Source organism: Rutilus rutilus (genome assembly GCF_951802725.1).
Source record: "Rutilus rutilus genome assembly, chromosome: 1".
Classification (NCBI taxonomy): domain Eukaryota; kingdom Metazoa; phylum Chordata; class Actinopteri; order Cypriniformes; family Leuciscidae; genus Rutilus; species Rutilus rutilus.
Genome location: NC_140209.1, coordinates 13,123,835 through 13,143,566, shown reverse-complemented (window position 1 = coordinate 13,143,566; position 19,732 = coordinate 13,123,835). Strand labels below are relative to the sequence as shown.

Genomic DNA, 19,732 nt, shown 5'->3' with positions numbered 1-19,732 from the left:
ACCGCTACAGGCAAATAACTACAAAACTATAATATGTAAATTTAAAATTAGTTTGACTTTATAATAACTATTAATTGCAATAAGTAATTCAATCATTAACATGTTACAGATTTGTATGTACAGAAACTGACAATGATCATAATACTCTTAAAAATAAAAGAAAATGTAACGTTTCTGGTGTCAAACTTCAATAAAATGTATCTATATTCCCATGGATATATAGATTTGAAATTTCCCTAGTTCGTTACTCATACAGGGGCAATATAAAGTCAATTTTAATAAGTAAATGTAATCTGCCAAAGATAAATGTCGACAAAGAAATAAAGGTAAACATGAAAAAGGCAACAGCAACACTTGGGATCGATTCCTATCAATTCCCCTCACAGATCTCAAACTCTTGACTTGACATTCAGTAACAGTTCTCACACAAACATCGAGACAATCACACAAACGAACACAAAATCGCTCAGGTCTGAATGAACTCAACATATTCTCCTCATGCTCGCTGCTGCTGCACTAAATGTTTATTTCAGAAGGAAGACGCCAGAAAAGACGCACAAGTATCGCTGTGATCAATGAAAACAATACAGAAATGAGCCTGTCGCTTAATCAAACTGTATAAAGTGTGTGTGATGGTTGTGTAAATATGAGAAATACTGTGAACTGCTCTCCTCACCTCAGAAGACTCGACGCTGAAACTCAATGAGGGAAGAGACGGCGCGATCGGCCTCCAAAGCATCACGGGCGCGCACTGTTGAAGATTTTATTATTGCGAAAATAAGTAATTTAGCTATATATTTGTACACTATTATTTCCTTTCTGTGTTTGTCTTTGGGTTTTACTTTGGAAGCCTGAAGGGCCAGAATGTTGATGCAACAGAGAATTCTATTTCAGTAATTTCACATGGTACAAAATATTTCTCAAAATATCTATAGAATGTATTACCATTTTTGGAAGGGATGTAGATATATATGTGAGAAGCTGCCACTGAGCTGGAGCGTCTTTCTGCAGGACCTGTTCGGCTTTGTTTGTGAAATAAAATCTAATATTTCTGGAATCAAAGATCTCTGAGAAATGATTTCCCAAAAAGTTTGAAACCACAACAGCACCAACTGAAGAAGCCTGAGATTTTTATTGAAATTAATGACTATTTAACGTTTTTTGGGTTATATTGCACTTTGCAGAGACTCTCTCAACCGCCTGCTCATAGAGATCAATTTATATTATAAAGCTCATTTTTAAGAAATTTAGGTTGCAGCTCATTGTCTATGTTACTGTGATTGTAAATAACTGAAATTTGTGTTTTATGAGTCATTGATCCGGGAAGTTCGAATATGTGAATTGCCAACTTCACTGAACTACTTGAACCGGGCAAAAATTTCAATTTGCCTTCGGCTCCTGGACCACTGAATTTGTCTCCGGATAGATGATAAAAGCCTGTAAAACTGCTCTAGTGAAAGACAAAACCGTTATTTATCACAAATTATCAATTTATCACATGGATCAGTGGTTCCCAACCTTTTTTACCTTTAAGTTCATAGTAATTGTTCTGGCTTCATGAAGCCTCATGGTGTGAATGAAACATCAAACTGACTAGAACAAACTTTTAGAAATGTCTATATGATACTGGATATCAAGGGTGAAACTGTTAATAATGTAGACAGACAGCAATCTCATTCAGTGTCAGTCATAAATATAAATATAATTTATTATGCATTTAAAAGCTATTTTGAGAAAATTAAAACATGGAAAGCTCAAAAAGCAATCATATCAGGCTACTTCATAACTTTCAGATCTCAAATTATTCCAGATTCAAGCAGAATCAACAGAAAATAGAGGTAAAAATGAGGTGTTGATAAAAATTATAACGTTTAATCAATCATTGCATGATGCAATTACAAACATTAAGTAAAACTGAAGGAGAATGAGACAGATCTCTCTCTTTACAGACTTATAAGAGCCAAAGCATCTCAAGAGAGGAAGAGAAGAAAAGCGCCCAGTTTCAAAGATACATGAAAGTATATCTTGAGTTTGCATTGAAGAGTAGAAGTGGAAGAGAAACTAGATGTTCAGATGAAAAACAATGAATAACGAGTTAAACATTATCAGATTCATGACTCTTTTAAAAGTGTTATGTCCTCTTCTTCATCTCTTGAACTTTTGCCTTCAAAATTATTATTATTTTTTTTCCAGTGTGAATTTCCTGGCACTCTTTCAGTTCATCATCTGTAGTAAAGGACTTCAGCACTGAAACACACACTGCCGTGTCTTTTCTGCTGTGATATATATTACTAATGAATCTTCTCCTTTGTATGAATCTTCAGGTGTTTCTTCAGGACTGACGCCCAATGAAACTGTTTACCGCACTGATCACAGTTAAATGGTCTTTCTACATAAAGAGAAGCAGAAGTGATTTCAGAGCGAAATCCTGAGCCGCTTCTACACAGTGTGAACTCTCATGTGAATCTTCAGACCTGATTTACATTGAAGCGTTTTTTACACTGAGGGCAGGAGACCTGAAGAGGTGACAGATTTTTCGGCTTCTGTTTTTCCTTTCTTGTTCACGTCACGTTGTTTTCCATTTGAGTGAGTAACTGAAGATAACTGAAGGAACCTCTCTCCACATGGATCATGATGATCCGGTTTCTCCACTGCATGGATCTTCATGTGTCGCTTCAGGTGAGTTTTAAAACAGAAAATCTCTCCACACTGATCACACGTGTGCGGCTTCTCTCTGCTGTGGGTCCTCTCATGTCTTTTCAGACTTCTTGACTGACTGAATCTCTTGTCACAGTGTGAACACTTGTAAGGTTGTTCTCCAGTGTGAATAATCTGGTGCTGTTTTAAATTGCCCGCTGTAATAAAAGTCGACTCACACTCAAAGCACATGTACTCTCTCACACCAGTGTGCATTTTCTGATGTACTTTTAAATATGGCAGCGATGAAAAACTCTTTCCACACACAGAACATGAATGTGGCTTCTCCTTCGTATGAACTGTCAGGTGTGACTTCAGGTTTGATGCACAGAGAAATGTTTTGCCACACTGATTACATGTGAATGGCTTCTCTCCAGTGTGGATCCTCATGTGAACATTAAGGGATGATGATTGTGTGAAACTCTTCCCGCACTGAAAGCATACGCAAGGTTTTTCTCCCGTGTGGATCCTCATGTGAAACTTAAGATGTTGTTTTTGTGTGAAGTCCATCCCGCATTGATCACATGTGAACGGCTTTTCTCTAGTGTGGATTCTCATGTGAATCTTAAGGTATGATGATTGTGTGAAACTCTTCCCACACTGATCGCATGTGCAAGGCTTTTCTCCAGTGTGAACTCTCATGTGAATCTCAATGTGTTGTTTGCTTGTGAAACTCTTTTCACACTGATCACATGTGAACGGCCTCTCTCCAGTGTGAACTCTCATGTGAACATCAAGTCTTTGTTTGACTGTGAAACTCTTTCCACACTGAGTGCAGGTGAAAGATTTCTTGTCTTTTCTTTTCTTTAAAAATGTCTTTTTAGTCTTTGAGCGACTCAAAGGTTTTTCTCCAGGTTTGACATGATGTTCCTCCTCCACTTCACTCAGTTCTTCGCTCTCCTCCTTCACTTCACTCAGTTCTTCACTCTCCTCCTCCACTTCACTCAGTTCTTCACTCTCCTCCTTCACTTCACTCAGTTCTTCACTCTCCTCCTTTACTTCACTCAGTTCTTCACTCTCCTCCTTTACTTCACTCAGTTCTTCTCTCTCCTCGCTCTCTTCCATCAGGTCTGAAGTGAAACAAAAATATTATTATTCATCAAAATAATACAAGAGAAAATAAATTAAGTGAAAGAACATTAAAGTAGACAACTGCTATAAAATATTACCATTTTGCTGTTTTTTATTTATTTTTTATTATTAAAAATAAAGTGAGTTTCCCTGTGTTCCAGTTCGAGTTTGGCGAACTCATTTCCCACTCTGCTCTCTATCAAAGTCATTTTTTAAGGAAATATAATTAGAATAACGTCTATAATTTATGGAAAATACAACTTTAACAGTAACTATGAATCATATTTTGCTTAAGTTATGCTCACAACCCTGTCATCCATTCTGGAAAGTTAATTTGCTTGATATAGTTTACTGTTTATTGCAACAAAAAAAAAAAATATTGCTAAAAAGTTTATTGCTAAAATGTTTAAACTATACTGAGAAATATCCAACATTTGGTTAATACATTTGGTTTTTGGAATTCATAATTCATAAAACATTTGGTGTATTCCAACATAGTTGCAAAAAAAAAGAAGTGAACCAGAGCTAAAATTATTCTTAGTTTGACCTCATGTTGACAATCAATATGAAAGTTTCTCAAACCTCCCTCTACTGACCATTTGTTGAAAATTCAGTTCCTATTCGATACTTGAACTGTTTATCTAAAAGTGATGAAGTGCTTGAAAGTTTCTAACATGAATGATCTTCAGTATCATGAATGAATGAAGAATAAACACCAACCTCTCTGTTCTTCAGGATCTTCAGTGTGTTTCATTCTGCAGGGTTCTGGATCACTCATGTTCTCACTGTCCTCTTTAATAAACTCAGTCTTTGCAGATTTCAGCTCTTCCTGATGCTCTGATGCTCGTCTTCACTTGTAGCTGATGGGAATTTACAGCATTTATTGGGGAATTGCTGTGGGAAGAGCTTCACTGATGATGGAATTGTTGTGGGTGGAGCTTCATTGTCCATGTGACTGCTGTGGGCGGAGCTTCATTGACTGAACTGCAGATTGGTAGGAGGAGATGATCTGCAAAAAACAAAACAAAAATAGGCTTGTTTGAGATGAGCAAAATCTGCGCAGAACCGATCACCGGTGATCAGCGCGAGATGCATGCCGGTTAGAAATGTGTCCGAGTCCGCAAGGCGGACGTGTCGGATTCTGCAGTCGAGCGCAGTTGCTCTCCACCGACTGTGCTGATCAAAAGCATGATGGGAAACGATTTGCTGACGACACAGCTTAATGCTCATTGGTTTAAACATCCATCCATCCATCCATCCATCTATCTTCTACCGCTTATCCGGGACCGGGTCACGGGGGCAGCAGTCTAAGCAGGGATGCCCAGACTTCCCTCTCCCCAGACACTTCCTCCAGCTCCGAGGCGTTCCCAGGCCAGCCGGGAGACATAGTCTCTCCAGCGTGTCCTAGGTCTTCCCCGGGGTCTCCTCCCAGTGGGACATGCCCGGAACACCTTCCCGGGAAGGCGTCCAGGAGGCATCCGGAAAACATGCCCGAGCCACCTCAACTGACCCCTCTCGATGTGGAGGAGCAGCGGCTCTACTCTGAGCTCCTCCCGAGTGGCCGAGCTTCTCACCCTATCTCTAAGGGATCGCCCAGCCACCCTGCGGAGAAAGCTCATTTCGGCCGCTTGTATGAGGGATCTTGTCCTTTCGGTCATGACCCACAGCTCATGACCATAGGTGAGAGTAGGAACGTAGATTGACCGGTAAATCGAGAGCTTTGCCTTGCGGCTCAGCTCCTTCTTCACCACGACAGAGCGGTACAGGGACCGCATTACTGCAGAAGCTGCACCGATCCGCCTGTCAATCTCCCGTTCCATCCTTCCCTCACTCGTGAACAAGACCCCAAGATACTTGAACTCCTCCACTTGAGGCAGGAGCTCTCCACCAACCTGAAGCGGGCAAACCACCCTTTTCCTACTGAGAACCATGGCCTCGGATTTGGAGGTGCTGATTCTCATCCCAGCCCCTTCACAATCGGCTGCAAACCGTCCCAGTGCATGCTGGAGGTCCTGGTTTGATGAGGCCAGCACGACAACATCATCCGCAAAGAGCAGAGATTAAATCGTGTGGTCCCCAAACCTGACCCCCTCCGGCCCCTGGCTGCGCCTAGAAATTCTGTCCATAAAAATTATGAACAGAACCGGCGACAAAGGGCAGCCCTGCCGGAGTCCAACATGCACCGGGAACAAGTCTGACTTACTGCCGGCAATGCGAACCAAGCTCCTGCTCCGGTCGTACAGGGACCGGATAGCCCTTAGCAAAGGGCCCCGATCCCCATACTCCCAGAGCACCCTCCACAAGATGCCACGAGGGACACAGTCGAATGCCTTCGTCCAAATCCACAAAGCACATGTGGATTGGTTGGGCAAACTCCCATGAGCCCTCCAGCACCCTGTAGAGGGTATAGAGCTGGTCCAGTGTTCCACGACCGGGACGAAAACCACACTGTTCCTCCTGAATCCGAGGTTCTACTATCGGCCGGATTCTCCTCTCCAGTACCCTGGCATAGACTTTCCCAGGGAGGCTGAGAAGTGTGATCCCCCTATAGTTGGAGCACACCCTCCGGTCCCCCTTCTTGAAAAGAGGGACCACCACCCCGGTCTGCCAGTCCAAAGGCACTGTCCCTGACCGCCACGCGATGCTGCAGAGGCGTGTCAGCCAAGACAGCCCCACAACATCCAGAGACTTGAGGTACTCAGGGTGGATCTCATCCACCCCCGGTGCCTTGCCACCGAGGAGTTTCTTGACTACCTCGGTGACTTCAGCGTGGGTGATGGACGAGTCCCCCTCCGAGCCCTCAGCCTCTGCTTCCTCAATGGAAGACGTGACGGCGGGATTGAGGAGATCCTCGAAGTATTCATTCCACCGTCGGGTAATATCCCCAGGTAACAGCTGCCCACCTCAACTGTAAACAGCGTTGGTAGGGCACTGCTTCCCCCTCCTGAGGCGCCGGACGGTTTGCCAGAATCTCTTCGAGGCCGACCGATAGTCTTTCTCCATGGCCTCACCGAACTCCTCCCAGGCCCGAGTTTTTGCCTCCACAACCACCCGGGCTGCAGTCCACTTGGCCCTTCGGTACCCATCAGCTGCCTCAGGAGTCCCACAAGCCAGCCAGGCCCGATAGGACTCCTTCTTCAGCTTGACGGCATCCCTTACTTCCGGTGTCCACCACCGGGTTCGGGGATTGCCGCCTCGACAGGCACCGGAGACCTTACGGCCACAGCTCCGAGTGGCCGCGTTGACAATGGAGGTGGAGAACATGGTCCACTCGGACTCAATATCTCCACACTCCCTCGGGATCTGGTCGAAGCTCTGCCGTAGGTGGGAGTTGAAGATCTCTCTGACAGGAGATTCGGCCAAACGTTCCCAACAGACCCTCACAGTAGGTTTGGGTCTGCCGAGTCTGTCCAGCTTCCTCCCCTGCCATCGGATCCAACTCACCACCAGGTGGTGATCAGTTGAAAGCTCCGCCCCTCTCTTCACCCGAGTGTCCAAGACATACGGCCGGAGATCGGATGAAATGACCACAAAGTCGATCATCGACCTCCGGCCTAAGGTGTCCTGGTGCCATGTGCACTGATGGACACCCTTATGCTTGAACATGGTGTTCGTTATGGACAAGCTGTAACTAGCACAGAAGTCCAATAACAGAACACCATTCGGGTTCAGATCAGGGGGGCCGTTCCTCCCAATCACGCCCCTCCAGGTGTCACTGTCGCTGCCCACATGGGCGTTGAAGTCCCCCATTAGAACGACGGAGTCCCCAGTCGGAGCACTTTCCAGCACCCCTCCCAGAGACTCCAAGAAGGCCGGGTACTCTGCACTGCCGTTTGGCCCGTAGGCACAAATGACAGTGAGAGACCTATCCCCGACCCGAAGGCGCAGGGAAGCGACCCTCTCGTTCACCGGGGTGAACTCCAACACATGGCGGCTGAGCTGGGGGGCTGTAAGCAAACCCACACCAGCCCGCCGCCTCTCACCATGGGCAACTCCAGAGTGGTGAAGAGTCCATCCTCTCTCGAGGAGTGTGGTTCCAGAGCCCAAGCCGTGCGTAGAGGTGATCCCAACTATCTCTAGTCGGAATCTCTGAAACTCACGCACAACCTCAGGCTCCTTCCCCGCCAGAGAGGTGACGTTCCATGTCCCTAGAACTAGATTCCGCGTCCAGGGATCGGGTTGTCTAGGCCCCCGCCTTCGACTGCCGCCCGATTCACTTAGCACCGGCCCCTTACGGTCCCTCCTGCAGGTGGTGGGTCCACGGGAGGGAACCAAAACACATTGGTTTAAACAACCGTGATGTATTGTTCTCTTTTAAAATGTTTGATTTTAAAACTCTGATCTCATGTTTTATGTGCATGTTATGTGTGAATATTCCCAAACTAGTGCGATCTCTATGGGTTATGCAATTAAATTTTTATAAAAAAAATTTAAAAAATAAAAACACATATGTTTGTATTAAAGAAAAAAATATTGATAAATGTATTTGGAATGGAATTAAATAACAAGTACTATGGGTGTCTTGTTCATTTTATTTATTTTCATATAAAAGCAACAGAGCTTGAATTGCATCCAGTTTATTAGCAACACTGTGCACGAGCGTGAATCCCGTGATATCCACCTTTGATTTCACAGGTGTCAGATCCACTGCGAGAAGAAAGATCTGTCCGGCTTGCCTGCGCTTTTTTCACTCCTCCTCTCACTGCAGCCACTCCTACTCTCGCATACATTTCAGGCGAGGCAAGGCGCATCTCAAACAAGTTTATTTTTATAGGGTCAAAGACCAGATGTCAAATGTTAGTCTATATCAAATAAAAATTAAAAGTGATTTTAAATACATAGAAAAACACATTCAATGCAGGTAACCTGTTCATTTTAATGTTTAAAATATATTTTGTAAACAAATTAAAAAAACATAGGTTAAATAATGTTAGCGTAACAGATATACTTGTGTAAAAATTAAGCAACATATTTATTTTGCCCTGTGCTTATATAACATGTATCAAAAAGATTAAGAGTTCACTCTAAAATAATTTAAATGATTAAAAATTTCTAGCTGACAAATGGGTAAAACCTAGTGGTTTGAAGGATAGTGGTAAAGTATTAAGATTTAAAATGACAATGAGTATTTTTGGGTCTGCACTATGATCCTTAAATACAATCAGGGCTTGACATTAACTTTTTAGCTCACTAGCCAATGTGGCTAGTGACTTTCCAAAGTTACTAGCCACACAGCATTTTTACTAGCCACATTTTTTGTTGTGAAATTACCTGATAAAAGTAGACTATGGCGTGCTTAAATTTATTTAGATTTACAACCCTTTTAAATGTAAAACCACTGTACACACCCAAATCAAGACTACATAAATATATAACAATACAGGTCATTATCATTAGCTCTGATAAGGTTGTGTGTAAAGCTCCTTTTTTTAAATAAAACCATGTATTATGTATTATATTATATGTCGCCACACAGCTCCACCGGCATACGACGTAACTCCAGCAGGGCAGCTAGCGGTCTCTTCGTTGCTGTGTTGTCGGTCACTAGCGTGCAAGCGCAAGGCAACACTGTGTGCATGTAATACTCATTAGGGCTGTCAAAATTGCTCAAAAATGATGTTCGAATGTTCCCGTCTAAAAAAAAAAAAACACATAGCCTATATTCGAACTATTCTATATTTGAACTATCTGCGCATTTTGTCAATGACGCGCATTACGTCAATAACAGGACAAATTAATACAAAGAGACATAACTACTTGTATAGGTAGTTTATTTAAATTGAAACATATTTGACAATGTATTACCTACACAAAAACAAGTAAATCAACTAATGGCCAAGACCGCAGACCTCACTCTCGCTCGCTCGCGCTCACTCGCACTCGCAGGCACTCTTTCTCTCTCTCTCGCCCTCACCCTCATGCTGCGTTCACACCATTTTTTACAGTCCATGGTTCACACCAAACGCGAATAGAACGTCTGGCACGAGTGATTTCAATGTTAAGTCAATGTAAAGAGAAAAACGCGTTTACGCGCGTCTGGAGGTCTTGCGGCGCGAATGAGGCGTCACGCTCTCTGCGAATAACGGTTTAAATGAACAACAACAATGTTGAGTGCTGATCAAGAGTTTTGTGCAAGCAATTTAAGATCGCGACTCTTACAGTATATAGCAGGCTTCATTCAGTGATTGAAACAAATATTATTAACATTAATTGAAGTTTTACAGTATATAGAACCGACATTGAACGCTCCGAGCGAGCTGTGCTGTGGTAAACATGGAACTTTTCTTTGACATGAAACGGTAAATAATCAAACCAGTGGAAGCCTGCAGTGTATGAAACTGCTGTATCTAAACCTACCTATCTATCGATCTATCGATCTATCGATCTATCTATCTATCTATCTATCTATCTATCTATCTATCTATCTATCTATCTATCTATCTATCTATCACATAAATTGGTTGTCTGGGAGGGTAATGCTTTGTAAAAGTTAAAAAATGTTAACATAAGATATCTCTTTAAAAAAATAAAATAAACATACTTAAATCTTTTTAAAATTGACTTTTGCAAATAACCTTTGTTAAAATTATAGAAGTATTTGTTAATATAAATGGACCAGAGCTTAAATTTTTTTTTTTTTTAACTAACAACTAAAAAAAGATTTATAAATACTAACAAATATAATGCTCATTCATTGTTCGTTAATGTTAGTTAATACATTTATATGACAAACAAATTTTAAATGGGTTTTTTTTGTGAGAAGTTTTTATTTCTATGATGCATTTATTGTTTTTCCACCTCCATGAATAAGACGGGTGTCGTTCATTATGTCGCCTTGTTGAGGTAAATTGTATTTTTCCTTGCTTTACCCCAGTCTTAAAGTGAAAAAAGTCGTGTTTAATTAAATACATTTATGGTGAGATTACTACATTTTATTTAATTAATCGCACTTGTGGTGAAATAACATTTTCAGGTCAATCTGTGTTAATTTTGACCACGAAACATGCGCTGTCACTTTAATTCAGCGTTTGTAGCACAGCGAAAATAGACTCGGTGCGGAAACGATCTCTGCACTGCTGTATACCATAGACAATATATATATCATATACTGGAACGGATCGATCATCGACGGACTGCATCCGCGTGCAGTGTGAAAGCTCTGTTAACATGGGTACGGAAAAAAATACTCACCGCATACGCACTGCAAACGAAATATGTGTGAAACGGGCGTTAGACTTAGAGCAGGAGAGCTACTCTGGCTGCTACTTGCAGTAGAGCGAGTGTTGCCATCTTTAGTTCAGCGACATATTATTCCCGCCGCTCTCTCTGACCTCTAGTGCTCATCTGTATGTGACACAAGTGTTTGTTTGTGTGTGTGTGCGCACTTGCGAACTCATTGGGATAATTGTAAACGCACAAACACAGACAGAAAAGACATGCCATCATGGAAATAAGATAAATAACATATTACTTAAGGGCTATTTCGTTTTTTTTTGAATAAAATAAATTGTAATCTGGCGCTATAAAGAAAATCAAATAAAATTTACTTGACCTTCAAGGGGGGCGGGGCGAGCCGTTAGGAGGGCGGGGCGCCCCCCTTATATAATGGTAGGGGAAACACTGAATTTTCACCTTCGAAATTCTGTTTTTTAAAACTATTCGAATATATATTCGAATTTAGAATATTCGTTGACAGCCCTAATACTCGTGGGAGTTGTAGTGTCACACTTATTTCAGATGCCTTTTGAAAATACTACAGTTATTCAACCCGCCAAAGTGGCTAGTTGGAGTGACTATGTTACCCGCCACGAGCAAAATCCACCCGCATTTGGTGGGTTGGCGGGTGTCAATGTCAAGCCCTGAATACAATGTTTGAATATGTCATCAAATGATTTTTGTTCTAAATATGCCTAAATATTAGGGGTGTAACGATTCGTTTTAACAACGATTCAATTCGTATCGCGATTTGTAGTTGTCGATACAATTCAAGGACGATATTGGTTAATTTAGAACGATACGATCCAAAACGATTCAGTGACTTGAAATCGATTCAGTGACTTTTTAGCCAAAAATTATTGAAAGGGAATCAGGTATCAATTAATTATGCGCGTGCAACTAAAGAGGGCACGCTACGAGCACAGTATAACGATGACAGGACATGAGATTTCGTTTTTCTGAGGTGAGAGACTTTATTTCGTTACAATTTATGAAAATAATGATAGAATAATGACACTGACAACATCATCTGACCGCAGATACTGAATCTGGACAACACTTTTTTTCTAATTTAGAACATAACGACATTACATGCTTGTAGTTTATTTTGTGCTCTATATATAGGCTAGTGAACGATATAAGCCTGCAGCGCGCGCCGCCGCATTTGCGCGTGCAATGGAAGAGTGCGCGCTACTGCAGTATAGCGGCTGAGAGGACAGGAAAGTCCGTTTTTCTGAGGAAAGATGCGTCACGCATGGCGATCACGTCACAGATAGGCAGACTGAACCGAGTAACGTTTAACGCCTTTATCATTAAAAGTGCTAAGAAAAAAACATCCTTATAAAGTCTGACGTGCTTAAATCCAATGCGTTATTTCCTAGTATCGATACAATCGATTCATTACCTTTTAAAACGATGTTAGATCGATATGTCTAGATCGATATAACTTGCGAGGAGCACAGATTGATGTAGTTGGATCATTAAGAATATAAATCGATACATCGATGTAGTTGATGAATCGTTACAGCCCTACTAAATATATATATATATATATATTTTTTTTTTTTTGCTGTATACTTTTTGTCTTTTGCTAATTGGCACAATTAATAATGTATCTGTCTGTCTATAGTTAAACAATATATGCAATTTCACACATTTTTATTTCTATTTCTAATATTATTCTGTTTCTTTATTTAAATAAGGGCAAATATCTAGAAAGTAGTAAAGAAATGTAAGAAAAGCAAAAATACATTTGTATTTGTAATCATCAAATCCCCTCAGTCTGCTGACACCAATGAAATGAGCTATAAGTGACAATTTACAGGAGATCTGAAGACATCAGCATAATAAATGAGGTGAAAACAGGAACTATTGTCATGAAATAAAGAGTGTTTTCAGCAGATCTGTTAATATTGATGAGCCTCAGGCCCTGTTTACACGAGAAGGCTCGCGGGTGAAAACGTAAAAATATTTTATCAGATGTGCCTTTCGTTTAGACGGGGACGGCGTTTTTGGGGCTTAAAAACGCAAAAAAGTGAAACCACCCTCCAGAGTGGAAATCTTAACCCTTGTGTTATGTTGGAATTCTGTGCACTCCCCTTATGGTCCGGGTCAAATTGACCCGCATTGGATTCAATACAATTCCTCAAAAATCACACTATGAAAAACAACAAAGATTCAGGTACAAACTGTAAACTTTTAATATCAACATTTGTCAAATATTCCCAAAAATATATATCTGAAGATATGATTTAATGAAAATGTTTTTTAACCATTTTCTAAAACTGTTTTGCTTTGACACAATTTGAATATACATTATATTTATATATATTTGAATATACTTTTTTTTTTTTTTTGCTTAGAACATCATAACTGAATCATCATCATAATAATTAATCATTAATCAATTAATCTCTAAGTCTCAAGATATTTCAGATATATTTAATATATAAATGAGAGCTTATTTTACTATCTGCGTCTATCAAAGATTTTCATTTGTAATTTGCAATTAATTCTGAACACCATGATTTAGCTTTTTCAAGTGTGTTTGGTTTGGGTTAGAGCACTTTTAGATACACTTACACTTTAGAACTGGAGTTGATGCCCTGACATACATAAAATAAATGTTTTTATGTTGTGTCTGTACAGTTGCTTTTGAATACCCTATGGGGGTCAAATTGACCTGCGAACATCACAAACGTAATAGTAATTTTGTTTGTATATGTCAAAAAAAAAAAAAAAAAAACACCAGCATGCTGAAACTTTGCATGCATGTTCATGAAGATAAATGCAAAAAAGTCACAAAATATCGAAAAAAAAAAAAGATTTAATATTATTTCAGGTAGCTTGAAAAAATAAATGATAGGTAATTTTTACCATCTGTGGCTGACAAAATATTTTTCTGTATTGAAATAAGTGTGGAAAACCTTTTTTTTTTTTTTTTTTGCTTCATAAGGTAGTGAAAAAAAAAAAACATATAACCAAGAAATATTATTATTTTGGGTCCGTACAGTTGCCTTAGAGCATTAAAATATTCGGGTCGAACATCACGAAAGGAACAGTAATTTGGTTTGTATATGTCAAAAAACACCAGCATGCTGAAACTTTGCATGCATGTTCATGAAGATAAATGCAAAAAAGTCACAAAATATCAAGAAAAAAAAAAAGATTTAATATTATTTCAGGTAGCTTGAAAAAATAAATGATAGGTAATTTTTACCATCTGTGGCTGACAAAATATTTTTCTGTATTGAAATAAGTGTGGAAAACCTTTTTTTTTTTTTTTTTTTTGCTTCATAAGGTAGTGAAAAAAAAAAACATATAACCAAGAAATATTATTATTTTGGGTCCGTACAGTTGCCTTAGAGCATTAAAATATGCGGGTCGAACATCACGAAAGGAACAGTAATTTGGTTTGTATATGTCAAAAAACACCAGCATGCTGAAACTTTGCATGCATGTTCATGAAGATAAATGCAAAAAAGTCACAAAATATCAAGAAAAAAAAAAAAGATTTAATATTATTTCAGGTAGCTTGAAAAAATAAATGATAGGTAATTTTTACCATCTGTGGCTGACAAAATATTTTTCTGTATTGAAATAAGTGTGGAAAACCTTTTTTTTTTTTTTTTTGCTTCATAAGGTAGTGAAAAAAACAACAACATATAACCAAGAAATATTATTATTTTGGGTCCGTACAGTTGCCTTAGAGCATTAAAATATGCGGGTCGAACATCACGAAAGGAACAGTAATTTGGTTTGTATATGTCAAAAAACACCAGCATGCTGAAACTTTGCATGCATGTTCATGATGATAAATGCAAAAAAGTCACAAAATATCAAGAAAAAAAAAAAGATTTAATATTATTTCAGGTAGCTTGAAAAAATAAATGATAGGTAATTTTTACCATCTGTGGCTGACAAAATATTTTTCTGTATTGAAATAAGTGTGGAAAACCTTCTTTTTTTTTTTTTTTTTGCTTCATAAGGTAGTGAAAAAAAACAAAAACATATAACCAAGAAATATTATTATTTTGGGTCCGTACAGTTGCCTTAGAGCATTAAAATATGCGGGTCGAACATCACGAAAGGAACAGTAATTTGGTTTGTATATGTCAAAAAACACCAGCATGCTGAAACTTTGCATGCATGTTCTTGATGATAAATGCAAAAAAGTCACAAAATATCAAGAAAAAAAAACATAGGTTAACCAGTATTTCCAGCAACTATAAAATCTAAACGGGTCAAATTGACCCGCAACATAACACAAGTGTTAAAAACGCTCCACCGTCGCGTTTCCATATAAACGGTAAAAACGCAAAAGTCTGCTAGACAGTGAAGGCACCGATCAGTGCTTCACATTACCGCCTGGAGTGCATACTACATTGAATTTCACACACTTTTGCGTCACCATATGCACGCAGATTTCCCCCTGAAAACTGAAACTGAAAACGATCATACAACTTATACAATTATGTACTTATGTACAATATTATTTATGTATTCAACTAAATGCAGGGCTGGAAATGGGGGGGGACGCGGGGGGACGGAGTGGGGGAGTGAATTTCGAGGGGGGACGGCGTTCCAGTTGAAAAAAAAAATGGTTATATTATTTTTTTTTTTTTTTTTTTTTTTTTTGTGGACATTGTAACGATTACTATATTTTATCTACAATATAATAGCTACATAAACGTAGCACATGATAATAAAAACTTAGAGGGATATTGATATTTATCAATGACATTCTGTAAAATTGCCTGCGCTATGTCGTCTTTTGTTATTGGCCAATGCCTGCAGACTGCAGCCAATGGAAATGCTTCTCTATCAGTGCGCGTCTTTCTTACTACTCACAGAACTTCACAACAGACCGCTTGAGGTAAATAAATAATATTGGATGATGAACTGTAATATTGTTCGAAAATCTGAATAGAAACCGTTACTTTAACAGATGTCATAACTTTCGTATGGGTAAGCTGTAGCCTATTTAGCTGAAATGATCCGGTCTAAAATAATAAAAAAATGGCCATCTTAAAATTAACCGGTTGTTTTGTTCGAAAAGAGCTTTTCGGATTTCGAAATCGAATTTGCGTTACACGTATCGAGTAAAAAAAAAAAAAAAGTGACAGATCCAGAAACGCACACTGTAGGCTAATCCAGAAATACATGCGTGAGATGCACAAAACAGGCACGGCGCCAGGATTCCAGTTTTGGATGGGTCAAACCAATTGTGGTAGGCCTTAATTTAAAAACGTTAAATTAAAAACGTTATCCAATCACTGTTTAACCTAAGAAAAATTACTGACTAATATAGGCCTATAGCCTACTGTTATATTATCTGTGAGTACATAATATAGATTTTAATAGCTTGATGCTCTTTGAATATTTTGTTGCATTGTGAAAAGTTTCGGTGCATAGGACGGACCGATCCACGATCGCTCTCCATGGTTCTGACCAAAGAAGAGCGCTTTGGAATCTCAATTACGCATCGCATCATACCTGGCGTTGTCTCTTAGTGCGCTACGAAGACTCTTGAGGTATAACTTAACTAAAGGTATGCTACCACTAAAGGTATACCATTGCTAGGCGTCTTCAGGGCTATCATCCACTCGCGAGGCAGAGGCGCTGGCGCCCTCCTAGCAACGGCACTGGTCGCGAGAAAGATGACATGGATAAGAGTTTTTTTTTTTGTTTTTTTGTTTTTTGTAGAAAGACTCTTTTTAAAAGATTTTCGTTTTGTATAAATTGTATCTTAATTTTGATCAATGTTTTATCAAACAATTAGGCTACCTGTATTTAATAAATAAGAAACAATTAGCCTATATAGCAGACAATGTAATAAGATGCCGGCACGATCACTTTGCATTTCACGTGAATGGAGGGCGCCGAAACTCAGCTTGTGCCTCACAGATTTTAGAAATATAGGCTATCTATTATAGAAAGCTTGAAATGTCTACTTTTAAACGAAAATATTCAAAACCAAAAGAAATAGGCTACTCTCTGATTATGAAATCCATATGAAAGTGTGCATTTCTCTCTGGCGTTCATGGCAAGTCCGCATCGTCAACTTCATCTTTGCAGCAACACAGAAAACACCAGTTTATTAATAAACAATTAAATGTCTCCTTGCTAATTTAGACACATTCATAATCATTACTTTTACCGGTTCTTTGTGACGCTCATTATCCTGTGTAGGCTATATAGCCTATTTAAGTAATTAAAAAAATACGATTTGTCCACGAATGGCTTTATGAAAAACTCGACTAGAAATTTTTTTTTAGTCGGAGGCAGCCCATATTCCGCATATTTTCGAGCCAGGCTCAGGCCATTCTGTGTTGAGCGAGCGACCCTGCGGAATGAGCGAGCGGAGCGAATATTCAGAAATGCGCTCTCCACTCACGAGCTCTGATCGGAACAAACCCGAACCTCTGCTGAACTTGCGCAGAAACATCACAATAGACATAACCAGCTTTTTAAATTTGTTTTTAAAACTAAACATTTAGACTATTTTAGCACAATGATGAGCTTATTGCCGAATTTTTATAATTCTTGACAAAATTAGAATATATTAAAAGTTTTTTTCTTTTTGAAGAAAGAATGGTGAAGCTGCTCTCTCTTACATAATTTGTTAAAAAAGATAAATCAGCTACATCAAAAACAAAATTGTATTGATATAATAATGATTTTAGAAATGTCTAAACTTAAATCTAAAAGAGATAAAACACATTGAGTAATCCTCTGGAGCCATATAGTGGTTGTAGGTAAAACTAGTCTTTGATCATAAAAGTTTTTGTTTTGGCAAATGCATAATAAAAATACCATAAATCCCCATAAAAGACTGAGTGGCAGCATTTGTTTGAAAAACACATAAAAAGGGAAAGAGCTTTACGATTGACTGCACAATTAGATTTGACAACAAATCTGAAGTATATTTTTTACAGAATGGTGAAAGCTATGCAAATGGATCACTGCAATTCTGAATTCCAGGCAGTGAAAGGTGGATTTGCAGTTATCATTTTGAAAAAATATGGGTATTTAGGGATACATTTATGAAAAACACAACGTTTTGTTTTTATTATTTGCAATAGCCGACCCCAGGGGGTAAAATGAAACATAAAATAAATAATTTATGTAATTTAGTTATTATTGATTATAAAGGTTTTTAAACATCTGAAAGGTCCTCTAAAGCCAGATGACCTCTATTTATTTATTTTTATTTTTTCAAAATAGAGTCCGCCCAGTGAATTTTGCCCATTTCCACCACTGACTAAATGTACAAAATATACAATCACTAAATATGAAATTGGAAAATTACAGATTGACAATAACACAAGGATAATTAAACTAAGAAAATATCTTAATATCAAATAACCTTCTCAAATGTATCACACAATAAATGTAACACTGTGTACTTACAGACATTGCGTCTAACAGATGAAAAGAAAGGTAATGTTTAGAGATGTCACACAGCTACCACATTTTGCTGAACTATTGCAGTACTATAGTACTTCCTGCTTGCTGAACAAAGAGGTTGTCAGTGACTGCTTTTCAAAATTAAAGTCCTCACTAGAATTCACATTTACAAAATGATAAATCCACTAAAAAATCTAAATAAATTCAGTCCTGCACATGGTATGTTATTTAATGTTTATTTTCACATTCTGCTGCACTTTACTTCACTGTGTATATTGCAAAATTACTGTAAACATCAATGGCACCTTACATATGACTTATTTTAATCATTCCTCTGTGATAGTTCTTTTTGTGTATTATATATTATGAAACATTAATGCCAATAAAGTAGTTTGAAGTTTAACTGACAGTACATTGCCACAACCTTTCTTTCCAAACAAAGTAATTGTGTAATTATAATTATAAAAGAGATATGTACACATACAGATTGTCACATTATATACTGTATACACAGTGCTGGTCAGAATTATTTGCCCCCTTGGTAAATATAATGAAAGATGGCTGTAAAAAAATAAATCTTATTAAAAAAAGCTAGTAAAAATCTAACCTTTCACTGAAGTAATTCAATTTTCTCCAAAACACGTTGGGAACAATTATTTGCCCCCTTTTATTAAATACATTTTGCAACCTCCTATTTTCAGAGAGAACAGCTCTGAGTCTTCTCCTATAATGCCTGATGAGTTTGAAGAACACCTGACAAGAGATCAGAGACCATTCCTCCATACAGGATCTGTCCAGATCCTTCAGATTCCTGGATCCATGTTGGCGCTTCTTCTCTTCAGTTCAGCCCTCTGCTCTTCTATAGGGTTCAGGTCAGGGACTGGGATGGTCATTGCAGATGCTTGGTTTTGTGCTCAGTGACACATTTTTGTTTTGATTTTGATGTTATCTGAGTTCATCTTTCTGAAAAATCTAAAGCACTATTTATTTAATTTGTCTTTTTGTTCTATTGTATTTTTTTCGGTTTTGTTTGTAATTAGTTTATTTGTTCTTATTGTATTGCTGACTGTTTACTTGTCTTCTGTAACTGTTTTGAGGACCCCACCAATAATCGCGTTTAACAACCGTGATTTCAATATTGACCAGAATAATCGTGATTATGATTTTTGCATAATCAAGCAGCCCTAACCTCTGAGTCAGAGTTTGTGACCATGAGATCCGCGTTAATGGGAAAATCTAAGTGACATTAACCTCTAAACGAACAAGTCAAATATAAAGAGTTAAACAGAATAATCAATTTAAGGATGTGAAAAATAGTCATAAATACCTTATTGGACTT

General features: G+C 38.6%; 1 protein-coding gene across 1 annotated transcript; it reads right to left on the bottom strand.

Annotated features, from left to right (window-relative positions):
* Nucleotides 1-1,850: 1,850 nt before the first annotated feature.
* On the bottom strand, nucleotides 1,851-18,510 carry LOC311287815 (uncharacterized protein). The gene is made up of 3 exons (XM_084404886.1): nucleotides 18,397-18,510; nucleotides 4,489-4,777; nucleotides 1,851-3,767 (listed from the first exon to the last, which is right to left on the bottom strand). Exons 2-3 carry the CDS (start codon nucleotides 4,544-4,546, stop codon nucleotides 2,497-2,499), a joined length of 1,329 nt encoding a protein of 442 aa, XP_084261012.1. The 5' UTR covers nucleotides 4,547-4,777; nucleotides 18,397-18,510; the 3' UTR covers nucleotides 1,851-2,496.
* Between the last annotated feature and the right edge of the window lie 1,222 nt (nucleotides 18,511-19,732).

Bases quoted from the DNA above. Each gene is read 5' to 3' on its own strand.
- LOC311287815 (XM_084404886.1), bottom strand. From the start codon at position 4,546: ATGAGTGATCCAGAACCCTGCAGAATGAAACACACTGAAGATCCTGAA. The intron at 3,768-4,488 runs GTTGGTGTTTAT...GTTTCACTTCAG, and splicing joins AGATCCTGAAGAACAGAGAG to ACCTGATGGAAGAGAGCGAG.